This window comes from Labrus mixtus, chromosome 4, assembly GCF_963584025.1.
Source record: "Labrus mixtus chromosome 4, fLabMix1.1, whole genome shotgun sequence".
NCBI classification, from domain to species: Eukaryota; Metazoa; Chordata; class Actinopteri; order Labriformes; family Labridae; genus Labrus; species Labrus mixtus.
The window spans coordinates 5,932,417-5,945,581 of record NC_083615.1 but is presented as its reverse complement, the minus strand read 5'-3'; the positions used below and the strand labels follow the sequence as shown (position 1 = coordinate 5,945,581).

Sequence of the window (13,165 nt, the reverse complement as noted above, 5' to 3'; positions counted from 1 at the left end):
GCCCCCTGTGAGCTCGCCTGCAGCCTCAGATTCTCCTTCTACCTGTTTGAATGTTTCTCTACTTGAGACTATGGTGACCAGGATTTGGTGATAAAGAACTGAAGAAACGGCTCCCTGATGATATTAACTGTTTAAAAAACCCCGCTGTATCTTGTCTGGATAATGTTGTAATGTATGCAATAAATCCTCTTGATTGCTTTTCTTGTAATTCATCTGTTAAACAAGGCTAATTACGCCGTGGGCCACAAGGCGGCATGGAAGTTTTAAAAAGCAACAAAAGGGGGAAAATCTGGATTTCAGAAAGGGGAAGGAGGAGGTGAAAAACCTCTGTTGACACCTGGTCTGTATGATAATCTGATCTGTGTATGATGCCTCGGAGTTTGAAAGTCACTTTGTCCAATTAGAAGTGTGCAGCAAATTTCCACCTGCCCATGACAGAGATGAAGTGGCTCTTTGAGAAGACGCCGTGGCAGCGAGCCAGCCAAAGAGAGAGCCCAAACACTGCAAGTGGAGCAAGCAAGAAATTAATGAGCATCACAAGCCGCACTTGTTTAACACAAGATGACGTCGGATGAATATTCCCCTCAGTTAAACAGCGGCATGCTATATTTCAATTACCCAAACAAACGCACAACCTCGACGAGGGCTAATTAAAAATAGTTTAGAAAAAAAAAAAGGAGGGAGAAGTGGAGGACGCTTTTCTTTGATTTGTGTTGGGTTTGAGTTTATGTTTACTTGACACTTTGCCAAAGGCTGTCCTTAACCTTTTAATAACCCAAAGTTTTACTCGTTCCACTTTCTTCTCAGTCTGTCATCATAGACGGTTAACCTTGAAAACAACTCAGGATCCTGTAAATATAACTTGAAAGCAAGAGGGATCGTAACATGGTTACAAGTTCTCCACAAGTTCATTATGTGTGAGGAACGTCTGCACAATAAGCCATGATCAACATCAACCATAAGCCTTCATCTTCCTATTTCTGTACGTCTATTTCGGTCTGTCACATAAAAATAGGCTTTTAACAACCCAGCATGGCGTTTAATTATTGCCTCTTGAGCACTGCATTAGTTAAATAAAGCTGCAAATATTGATTGATCGGGTGGTTATTTGTCAGTGGGCACGAGCAGGATTCGTGTATCAAACATGCTAAAGAGTGACTCTGTCTTTCAATCACTGTCACAGCAGCAGCACTGCTGCACTGATTGAGCCCCATCGTGCCACACTCTGTCTTCACACGCCTCCTAAAGCAATCAATCCACACACACACACACACACACACACGCATGCATATACGAGGACCAAAAATTATCATTAGTGACATATTCATATTAAAAAAAGCTGCCTTTTCAAAGTAACAAAGGAGCAGACTTGTCTTTGACAAGCACAGTACAATGATTCTATGACATACTGTGTGAGGCATGAACAATTGTGATCATCTTCTATTATTGGGTGTGAGTAAAGAGTTGTGTTCATTGTTGTCGTCTGCCACAGGAGACAATGTGTACAAAAACAAGATTAACTAACAAAGATTGGTGTTTGGATTCATCAGAAACAGACAAAATGTTCAAATATGAATCGAATACAAACAGCTGCTTTCTTCTCTCCGATTCGTCGAGGATTGCAGTGGGGGTCAGTGGAGATATCGGTGTTTGTAAAATCTCACAGACTAGTGTGAGACGTTTCAACAAGAAGGAAGCTAAGAGTTCCACACACAGTGATTCAACATGATTAATACTTATGGGTATTGTTTAACTACTTCAGCCCATTGGCCCTCTGTAACCGGCGAGTTAAGAAAAAAAAAAAAAAAAAAAAAAAAAAAGGAAAGACGGGCTGGGATGTTAATAATTAGTTGGTTCTGCGCTCAAAAAAATTCTGTCCAACCTCGCCAGATTTTAATCAAAGGCTGAAAATAGTAGCTGATTGTAATCGGCACTCAGAAGTCACCAGGGGTGTTTGAAGAGCCCGTCAAGCCTGAGAGTGGAGCTAATTCGATTAAGTGGCGGCAGTACCTGGAGGGGACGGATCTCTATCTCTCCCTTTTTTATTTATGAGATTAAGTCGCGCTTGTTACTCCAATATAAATAATCAAACCAACAGAAATGACACTGATTTTCAAGTTGTTGTTTTTTTTTTTGGTTTTTTTGTTTTTTATCTCCCTCGTCTCTAAAACTTTTTTTTTTGTTTATTCCAGGTGACAAATAAACTTTGTTGAGTAATACTCCAGAGGTACTGATGTAACGAAAATTACAGCCGGGGAATGTGATATCCGTGCTTTCAATCCCTGGGTATTATTACATCTCCCCATGTGGAAGCAAAGGATGAAGAAAAAAAAAAAAAAATCAAAGGACAGGCGCTACAAAAATGTTCTGCTCCTGCAACTACATTATTTATGACATTCGGAAGATTTGAAGATGGATTTTCGTGCAAATGAAAAACAGGTTCTTCTTCACGTGTGGTGAAATAATGATGCAGAAAAGTTAAAACACACATTTTTCAGACTGTTTGAAGCAGAGACTGATAGTTACAGCGATTCCTCCGACCACCTTCTCTCGTCTAGACTGTTCCGGTTCTGTTTAATTCATGCTGAGAATACACCAAGTGCAGACATTGTGATGTTCAATTATTATTACTCTCACAGAAAAAGAGAGAAATCACACGCATTCATCCGTGAAACGCAACGCGCATGTTTCAGTTCTCGTCTTGATCTGATATTGTTGTCCACCACTCGACAGAGTCCTTAAGTAGAGCTGCTGTGAGGAGCGTTTAGCCTCCAGAAAGCAGGATAAATACCGCTCAAGAGGCTCTCGAGGTGTGCCGTTTCAATAACATACTTTAGATTTGATGTTATGTCTTCCTGCTTTAAAGCGCCGAGAGCCTCCGTGGCCAGGAGATCATCCTGATTTTATTCTGAAGTGTTTAAAACATGTCAGAGATCTGCAGCCTGCGAGAAGCAGCAAACTCTCTGTGGTAAAAGAAAAAAATATATATTTCTACATGTTCTCTTATAGTGCAGCCTTTTTTCAGATGCATGACATAAAGCAGCATGAAAAGATTTGATTCTTGTTCAAAGGCCCAGGATTGATGGTTTCAGAGATACCGCTGGTCAAAGTTTCACACTGAGTTCTGGGATGTTTTTTTTTTTTTTTAGCATAAGGGCCTCGTCTACCTGCTCATGAGTTTTTGCTTCTGCACCCTCCACACTGCGAGAGATGTGTAAGGCTTGGCCCTGGATTTGACATAAGAATTCCTCCGAGTGATCCCTTCAGACCCCTCTCAGCACCTCATTCGCTCCAGGCCTCTTCTAAAGTGTGTGTGTGTGTGTGTGTGTGTGTGTGGGGGGGGGGGGTTTCATATCAGAGAGGCACCGCTAGGAGCCAAGCGGCAGCAGCAGGTCACAGTGTACCACATTAAATTTAGACGCCTTTAACGCCCTCCAATAATGCATCTGGAGTATTTCCGGTCATTACTATTCAGACTTTTTTTTTTTCTAACTCAGACACAAACTTCTGTAAATGGGCCATAGATCTGAGCTATCATTCACCACGGGAGACTACACATCAAATCCGGTGTCTGTCACCAGTCGAAACTTCCTCGCCAGCCCCAGTTAAAGCCACTGGTGACTCAAACTCCAAAATAAACATCCCGGAAGGATCAAACTTTCAGATTCAGTCTAGGTTAAGTTTGACATTTCCAAACTTCTTTAAATTAATTTAGCACATTAGGGCTTGCAGGCTGTGCCGTTAATATACACCCAATTAATCTTGAAAATTCAGAACAGGTTACTCAAACAAGGCAGCTACACAACAACATGTGTTGAATGATCTCTTGTAGAAGCATTTTAGTGTGTCAGACTCTTTTACAGTTTCCTGATACTTGAAACAAACCGTGGTTTTGTTGTATGGCAGCACCGATTAACAACATGTACTTCCACCGCACTTTAACTTCAACTCCTGCTCTGATTGGAAGCACATGGACTCAAATCACACACACAGGCCTTGAACTTTGGTGAACTGAGTTTCCTGCTTCACATTAGGTGTCAATTATTACAGTTCATGAGGTGGAACTAAAGAGGTGACTGCAACATCCCTAAACAAAGCTCTGCCCTCTCTGAGTCAGACTCTTCATATAGAGGCCATCAAAAGGATTGAATCGCCTCGGTCACACGATCTAAAAAGTTCCACAAACGACCACAGTTTGTCCTGAGATGTTCAAAAATGGATTTAAACAATCAGTCTAGTCAGCACTGATCCCGGATGAGTGTTTGGGGTTAGACACATCAGTTCTTTGGTCACTTTAAAAGGTATTATATGTAAAATTAAAATATCTAAGTTAATTCAAAATGGACTAAACCTACAGTATGTCATAAACACTTTTATTGTTGAGTACTTGAATTACCTCAAATATTTCAAATCCTTCACTATAAAGTTATAACGGGACGTGTCTCGTCTTGGCAGCCGCCATGACAGACACAACATGTTTATTGTTGCCAAGGAAACACCGGATGTTAAGTCATAGGCCGCTGCAAAAGGATGCAGGAACTGCTACTGAAAGCTGTCATACTGTTGCTGTATGTGCCGCTTTGATAAAAACTTGATGTGAATTACACTTAGATACATCGTCTTATTTGATGTCTCGCCTCTGAACAACAAGGTTCAACGACCTTTTCATTTTTCTCTGTATACATGATCACACACCGTCAATTACAAATTACAAATGAAAAGTTTGTAAAAGCTTGGTGTGCATGTGCATGAGTCTAGATTTCAGCATAGTAAGCTTTGGAGCTATTGGCCCAGATATTTGGGCTAAGAGGTGGGATCACGGGGAAGGTGGCGGGCTGCTTGCGAACGGTAGCAACGCCCTCAGCGTCAGTATGTAAATGTCCGCACGCTGGGAAGCAGCAACAATATGTCATCAAAAGAATCTAAAGCGGTCTTTGCACTCAGCTTCTCCGGACGTAAACAATCCACTACATCATTGTGGATGTGACCATACAGAGGATCATACAGAGGATCATACAGAGGATCATACAGAGGATCATACAGAGGATCATACAGAGGATCATACAGAGGATCATACAGCAAGTTAAATGCTCCATTGATTATTATCAAAAGTTAAAAAAAAACTTCATCTACTGCCTCCTGGATGAAGCCCTGATACACCAAACCAAACTAAAACCTTAAACCCCGTCATGGAAGAACTTCCTGTTTCTTTACAAACACACCAAAAAGGTGCAATCAAAGATTCCATGAAACGCGTGTGTGGGTGTGTTCTATGGCAAAGTTTGACCTGGTTACTCAAAACTTCTGGATGTTAGAATAGGACTTTCTATTATAAGGGATTTACATACTTGAATGTTAGGGAAAATCTGAAATATCACCAAAAAATACACTACAGGATGAAAAACAACATTACTGCAAAGACAGACCCAACACACAACTTGTTTTTTTAGAAGCACTCTGTCCATCTGCTTCATTTTTAAACATATTTTGTTTATAATACAGAAATATCCAAAATGCATAACAGTATTTTTTTTTGTATATTTCAATATAGCAAAACTGTCCACAGAGGGAAATTATCTAAGAGACAAAACAGATGTAGAATTTAAGAGAGATTTTTGAAGAACTTTATATATGAGCAGGACACTTTGAGTATTCATGTGACATATTCTACATTGTGTTATTTATTGAAATGAACTAACAGTGAGACAAACAGAGGCTGGTCAGCCAACATGAAATCACTTCAATCAGTGCTCATTTCCCTACTAAGCCTGATGACATTCACAGGTACATCCTCCTTAGATAAGCATTACTGCACACTGCTCATGTGTGATTCGACCTTTGAAGCGTAGAACAAGAAGAGCTTCTTGTTTTTAAGGCAGTGGTGTCAAAGTGTAAACAGAGCAGAAGCTACACAACAGCTCAGTTTCCTATTGATATATTACTTTGTGTGGGTTTTTTTTTTTTAGTTAAACTGGCCGGTGTTTTATTCTGAAGGACTCACTGTGTCAAATAAAGAGCTTTGAATTGAAATCAGCTGACAACTAACATTTAACTCTGTTAACTGTCTGACAGGTTCCAATGAAAGAGCTCATGATATTATTACTTCACCCACACTTCAAAACACAGGACTGAAACTCGATATACTGCTACAGGCAGTCAGCCAGAAAAAGAAAAAGAAAGAAACACCTAAAGGAGTTTTTTTTTTTTTTGTATCTCTGGGATATGTCCAAGCTGAAGGCTCAGCTATAAGCCAACACCTGTATCCTGGTGCTCTCCAGCGGGCAGAGAGCCCTCATTCAGTGAATTTGAGAATGCCACAGCCTCAATAATGTGGCTGTCCACTCGAGTGCTGAACGAGCCCCTAATGCCAACTCCTGGCTTTTGGAGATTATTGTGTAAAACCTTTTTATAAAAATGTTTTAAAAAAAGAGAAATAAATAAAAAAAAAACAGTGCACCTCTTCCATCTTGTGTACACAACAACTAAATAAAAAGCTGCCACTCCAGCTGAGAGCTCTCATCCCGCTGCCCGAAATAAAACTGCTGGATGAAAGTCTGGTTGTGTGTTCATTAGGAGACGTCTGCATATTTTTACACTCTGATTTTTTTTTTTAGCTGGATCAATACAAACCGCAGCGTCAGGTAAGATTTGCTTCCCACAGTGAACCAACATTTAAAACAGGTCCCTTTTTTTTTTTTTTTCTCCTTATTGGACAATCTACAAAACGTGACATAATTTGGTCTAAAAATATCAAAGGGGTTTTCTTTCTATGTAAGACGAGCTGATTAGAAGAGCAGTGTAAAACTTCCCTCTGCAGAACACCACACCACACTCCAACTGGAGACAACTTTCATATTGTTAAGAGCAGAGTGGGATATTCTGTACCTACCCTGTTTAAACTATGTTTGCAATCTGTTTCTTGATGACCCTGATGAAGGCCATAAGCCGAAACGTGGCGGTCTAATTTGTTAATAAAGTTCATCTTCATAGTACAAGCGTTGCTGGAGCTTTTTCACCTCGTAATGTTAAAGGCAACAACGTGATATATTCAGCCTTTTGAGTAGCCATTAGTTCACACCTGTCCTCCCTAACAAAGGAAAGTTATGTTCAGATGACTCCTTGTAACTGTGCAAACTTTAGATTATTTACAGCCTAACAAGATATTCATAATGGTCGGTGTTCTTTAGTGAAGGCTACTTTGAAAGTATCAAAACCTGCACATGCTGTACACACACTCACGCACACATTACACACCTGTACAAACACTTGTAAACACAGCACACCAGAGTACTGATTAGATGCGCAGCTTCAAACTCTTCCCTCTCGCGACTGTGAGATTTCCAGCCTCTGCAGAGGCCGCGACCTTACGTAACCGAGCCATTAATATTGATTGTGTCCAAAAAATCTGCGAGCTGAAAGATCTTGCAATATGAAAAAAAAAAAAAAAACACAGTTTCTACTTTCCAGTAATGATATCCACAGCCCTCCACCGTCTGTTTCCTGACCCACTCACGTCTTCCAGCAGAGCTTTTTTTTTTTTTTTTTTTTTTGCTGAAGTAAGCCCCTTCTACTTAAAAGGTATTAGCACAAAACAGTAAACGCTCTGCGTGCAGGAGGAGAAATGTGCATCCTTAGAAAGTCCAACACAGCTGGTGCATATAGAGGGGGAGACTGTGGCCTGAAAAGTTTCAGTGTATTGAAGTGTGATCCCCCCCGCCCCCCAACAAAAAGTCTCACAACTCTGTAAGACAACCGGGAGCCATAACCGCTCTTTATTGTTTTATGATTTAAGTAATCCTGCTCTGAACTGTGCCAGTCTCATAAAACCAACTGCACTTACTCCATAATAGAACACTTGCACTTTTTTTCATCAGCACATTATTAAATCATGTAATTACGCCATCATTTCTTTATGAACGGAAACTTTTCTTCTGCTCTTTCTGCATGCAGGACGCGCCGAACAGTTTTGCACTTTGTCACATTCAGACCGAGGCCAACTGTTGCAGTCTGATAATGCCTTTAAAAACATTTTGAGAAGTATCATTTAGACGTCTTTTTTAAAATTCAGGCGGCATGACGGCAAACTATTTATTCCTAATACACATTAAGGTTGTAGCTACACAGTGGAGCGTGCATAAGATCATATAGGGGAATACTTCATAACCAGTTTCAAACATTTGTTGACTTAAAATAAGTTCTTCAAAAGTACTTTTTTTTTTTTTTCAAGCTTACTACAGCTAATGCTCTCTGGCAATCCTTTTTAATTCTAAAGACAAAGGGTCAAGCTGAAGTTTCAGAGCAGGGGGAACTCCTCTAAAGCTGCAGAGGTTGGTCCCACTGACTGAACATGTTTTTTTTTTTTTTTTTCACCCATTCGGCATTACATAACAGACTGAAGGCGTTCTTTTTCCTGTCTTTCTCTTTCCCAGACACACTTTAATCCTGTGCATAAAAGGGGTGGGGTGAATATGGGTCAGCAGGTTAGGAGAGTCTCAAAGTCAGACTTAAGGAGAAAAAAAAAAAAAAAACATTAAAAAGAAACTAGGAGGAAAAAGGAAATCAATCCACGAAGCCTCCCAAAAGTACCTGTCTTTGCCCCGCTATTACGTAAGTGCTCCGGCTGTGCCAGCCCACAGAGTTACACAGTTTCCCTTCTTTGGAGAATAAATGCGCGCTGGAGTGCGGGGATTTTTTTAGTTAATTTAACAACAGCGGTGATCACAGGGAGTGGGTGAGCTGTTGTCTGAAGAGAACAGATCGTCTATGATGATTCCTGTTCTCAGTTGCGCGCCTCTGTTTATGGCTAAACCTGTTACATAACCAGCTTACATTCCACATTCACCATATCACTCTCTAAATATACCCATGCGCACAGGCGGAGTGCGCACACTTTGAACGCACCGTGCACTGCATTGATTGTCGTGTACACGCCGGTTACCACACATGTCATGTGTACAGCGAAGATATATGCATGTCAAAGAATGAGCAGAGAATTCACTTATTTTCTTTTGAACTTGGATGTTAGCCTGTGCTGGAGACAGCCGAGAGAGAGAGAGAGAGGGGGGGGGGGGTGTGGTTAAATACTGTCTGTACTGTACAACATGGACGGGACGTGGTGGTGGATAAATCATGGTCAAAATGAAATCAGATTGCAAACACACACATGGTGACTTTTTTGAACGGGCTAATCGATAATACAGGCCTGTGTGGTGTTTACTGTGTGATCAAGGAGGAGGGTTTTTTTTTTTTTTTTGGTTCGCAGGAGGCGGCTCCATGCTTTGCAGCAGTGTTTTGAGAACTGCTGCTTAAACAAAATTCCAGCTGCTGGGGCGTCTTTTGTGCCACACGTGAAAAGCTGAAATCTCCGAGTCGGAGATGTAAAAAAAAAAAAAAAAAAAAGACGACCGTGTTGTGGTGTGTGGGGGAACAGTGGAGGACACGTCTCTACAAGGGAGAGGGGGGAGAGCGATCGATAAACTGGCCAACAGTCTCTAAAAAAAAAAAAGTTCACTTTTAACACTTCGACATTTACGCGTTCGAGCGGTCACGTTGGGTAGCTTTTGGCACCACAAGAAGCTCCTGATGGTCAATTGTTTTGACTTGCTGGGGGTAATTGATTTATCCTACAGTCGGGAGTAAATGTGACATCTGTGACCGTATCACCCCCCCTATGATTTGAGCTGTCAGTGGAGCCTGAACGCAGCAACACACACCGAAGCACTAATTACAGCCGATCGGCGATTGGAAAAAGCCGACAAATAAAAAATAAAAAAAGCGCAGACACTGTGCTTTGGTGGATTTAGACAGTGTGGGGTTATTTATGAGGGAGGAGATTTAATTCGTTTTGAAGTTTGATTGAAAAAACCACCGATCGGGCTCAATTCTCCACACAATTCAAAGGCGAAATAAAGGTGTGCTTACCTCTGTTGGTGCTCGAACAGGTCTGCCTTCGAACCGGGGCTGGATGGTCCGCTTTCCGGAGAGTCTCCAGGTTTACCGGGGTTTCCCTGACCGGGGTAGCCGGCTCCGAGGCGCTGTTGCCCGGGTCGCTCGCTGGATCTGGAGGGGAGTCCATGTTGAATTTTTCAGATTTATTGCTTAACTAGAGCTAGTACTTGAAACTAATTCTACGCGATGTGTGAGCTCCGACAACGCGTCTCGCTATCTAATTTAGACTAGAAGTAAGAAATGAGAAATGCGAGTGTGTCTGGAGGTGGGTGTGTAGGTCTGATTGTCCACTAGCAGCGCTAGTGAGAGCTCCACTCATGCAGGCTGGGAAGGGAGAGGTTGTCAATAGCCGAAGAATAGATGTAGGCCTGAAAGTAATCCATGCTGATCGACCCCTGCGAGGTTCAGCATGCTCAGAGGAACAGTTTATTAGTCTAACTTTGACTGAAGGACACCTTTATGTCATTTTGTTTAATTCTTAAAGTTACAATCTGATGCTGGATTTGAAAGTTAAACTGACAAAATAAATCATTCTAACAGGCATTTGCCCAATCTCAAAAATGAATAAATTATCAAGGTTATAAAACGTAAATAAAAAATGAAAAGAGTATGACCTGGATGAATATTTAGGATGTAGCCTATACAGCATATGGCTTTTTTTTTTGTGTTGTTTCTAAATCATAAATCTACAAATCGCCTCCAGTTAAGCTTAATGTCCCCTATCATTTAAATGATTTAATCCAATTTCCAACAATAGCCTATCACTTGGAATCATTTCCAGTTTATTCATTCTCCATGGCTGCACTCCCCTGAATGCAGCATAAGCGGTCAAAATCTACTTCTTATCCTAAAACAACTCAACTTTCATGTCTAAGATTCTTAAAAAAAGATATAACCAGAGTGCACTTCATCATTTTTATCATCACCGCCACCATTTTTATCGTCATCATCATCATCATCATCATCATCATCATCTCCCCCGTCCTGTGGGAGGAGCGGACTGCATGTCTGAGCAGTCTGCGCGGGCTGATGAAAGGAGTCTCTCCTTTCCTCGCACACTAACTTACGTGTGTCTCCGCTTTGTGGGGTTTAAAAGTTAAGACTGGCAGCAGTTTGGAGAAGGACATACGCTTTTTGTTGAGATGTACGGTGTCGTGAAAAAAGACGCTGTCAAACGTCACTCCGGCAGCCGAGCGCATTGCTTGTTGCGCAGCAATTGCAAACAGCACGCTTCCTGCATGTGACCAGCGGGGCAGGCTGGGAGGAGGAGACACGCCCCTTCAAAGTGGTGCACGTGGACTTTGACATGGTCCTGGCCTCTTGGAGCAGAGCCAGACTACAAGTCAGAAAGATCAGGAAAAGGAGGGAACGTTATATCCTTTTCAACGTTGCACACACCTGAATAAAAACACATTTTATTAGTTTTAAAGGTGTTTCTTTGACATTAGTTCCAACCTAAAAAAAAATCAAAAACCAGTGAATCACCATGGTGATTCTACTTGATTGAAACCATGCATGCCTTTAATATTAACACATCTGACTTCATTCAATACACAGACAGTTACTTTCTTTATAAATAAAAGCCAAGGCTATACACTAACATGCCTAAAAAATAGTTAAGCTATGATTTCTCAAGAATGCCCAATAATGTAAGAATGTATGTGGTATATGACTAGGCTATTTAATAGTTTAAATTGGCATATGTAAATGTAGTTCACCATTTTGATAATTATGATTTCAAAAAATCTGTGGAAATTATCAAAAAGTGTTGCTATGGATACCAATCTTTTATTTATCTGGCTGTTTTCAAACTAGATCGTCTCTTTCAAGAGAGGAAATGGAAACAAAGTCGCCTTGGGCTGTAATGATTTAAAATGCAGTTGTGTGTGCATCAACTCATTTCACTGAGCATGTGCAGGTGTAAATCAGACAATATAAAACAATGAAAGGGACAATAAAATGTTATATTTAGTTCATGTTTGAATATCCTATGAAAGTACAGAAACGAGCAACAACGGTTTAAATCCGGTGTAGTCAGAGGGATGGACTTAGTCTAAAATAATCTGTGTTCATGTTTTCCTGTCCAAGACTCCTTGCGTGCACCAACAAGAGCATGACATAACTTTTTTGCAGCAGTGCTACGGTAAAGGATGACTTCTTGACAGAGAGCCAGGAGGAATCTCTCACTGCCAAGCGAAGAGGCCGAGCTCCATTCCTTCTGCTCAGCTTAAACGCCTCCAAATTTCCCTTCCCTCCTGACCCGCTGCAATCTGACCTCGTGAACCCTGAGACATTCCACGCCTGTTGCATGTTCAGCTCTGAAGCAGACAAACCTGAACTTGAGGGAAGCACATTCAGGATTTCAAAATGCTAAAATACACATGGGGCACAGGTGTAGACACACAACTTGCATTGTGTGTGCATGCATTTCAAAAGATGAAGATAAAGAAGAGTGCTTTTTGCACCTTACAGATTAGAATATGGATGCACTTTTAAGCACAATCAACAGCAGCATAAACAGAGACTCATATCAACGCACTGTGCTGTGTTTAAACCAAACAGGATGCAAGGACAAGTTAGGTGCTGCCTGTTTAATTTCTGAGTTAAAATGAATTATGCTGCTGTCACATTGTTGAGCCGGGGAAGGATGTGGCGGATGTGAAGCGAGTAGAGTAAGCATGCCTGCCTGTGTTTAAAAATGATTGATTAAGCTGACACCGGCTCAGGGGTGCAACACCGCTCTATTTTTCTCCCTCATTATGTAAGGCTATATTTCAAATCAGGAGCGCACTGGAGGAAGACACCAGAGACACCAGACAGGACACCCTTCAAATAAAAAGTTTATCAGACAACAGCCAAGGAGACTGATGAGTTTCCCCTCTAATCTTGTCTAAGGAGAGCTGATAGAAAAGAAGAGAAAGTGGGCTTGTAGAACAACAGAATTAGTTTTAGAAATAGATAGATTAATCTGACTGCTTTGGACAGTATTCACGATGTCTGTATGTGCATATTGGGATTTTTTTTTTAAAATTCTTCATAAAAGTTAAAATTAAACATGAGCACAAACATTTTTAAATTAAAGCCAAGAAATGCACTCTATAAAATCCACTGATCCCCATGCACTGCACTAGTTTCCTATCTAAACAGCAGGAAGAGAAACATGATTCCTCAGAAAGAAATTCCTCTTCATGCGGACACGCTGACATATCTTTGTTGC

The 13,165-nt window shown here is 41.0% G+C and overlaps 1 protein-coding gene across 1 annotated transcript in view; it reads right to left on the bottom strand.

The window, feature by feature from the left end:
* The window catches only part of roraa (RAR-related orphan receptor A, paralog a), a 191,577-nt gene extending 181,324 nt beyond the window's left edge, over window positions 1-10,253 (bottom strand). The window contains exon 1 of the mRNA XM_061035382.1: window positions 9,922-10,253. Within this exon, the coding sequence (XP_060891365.1) occupies window positions 9,922-10,075 (154 nt within the window). The 5' untranslated portion in view covers window positions 10,076-10,253. The remainder of the gene's footprint in view (window positions 1-9,921) is intronic.
* Between the last annotated feature and the right edge of the window lie 2,912 nt (window positions 10,254-13,165).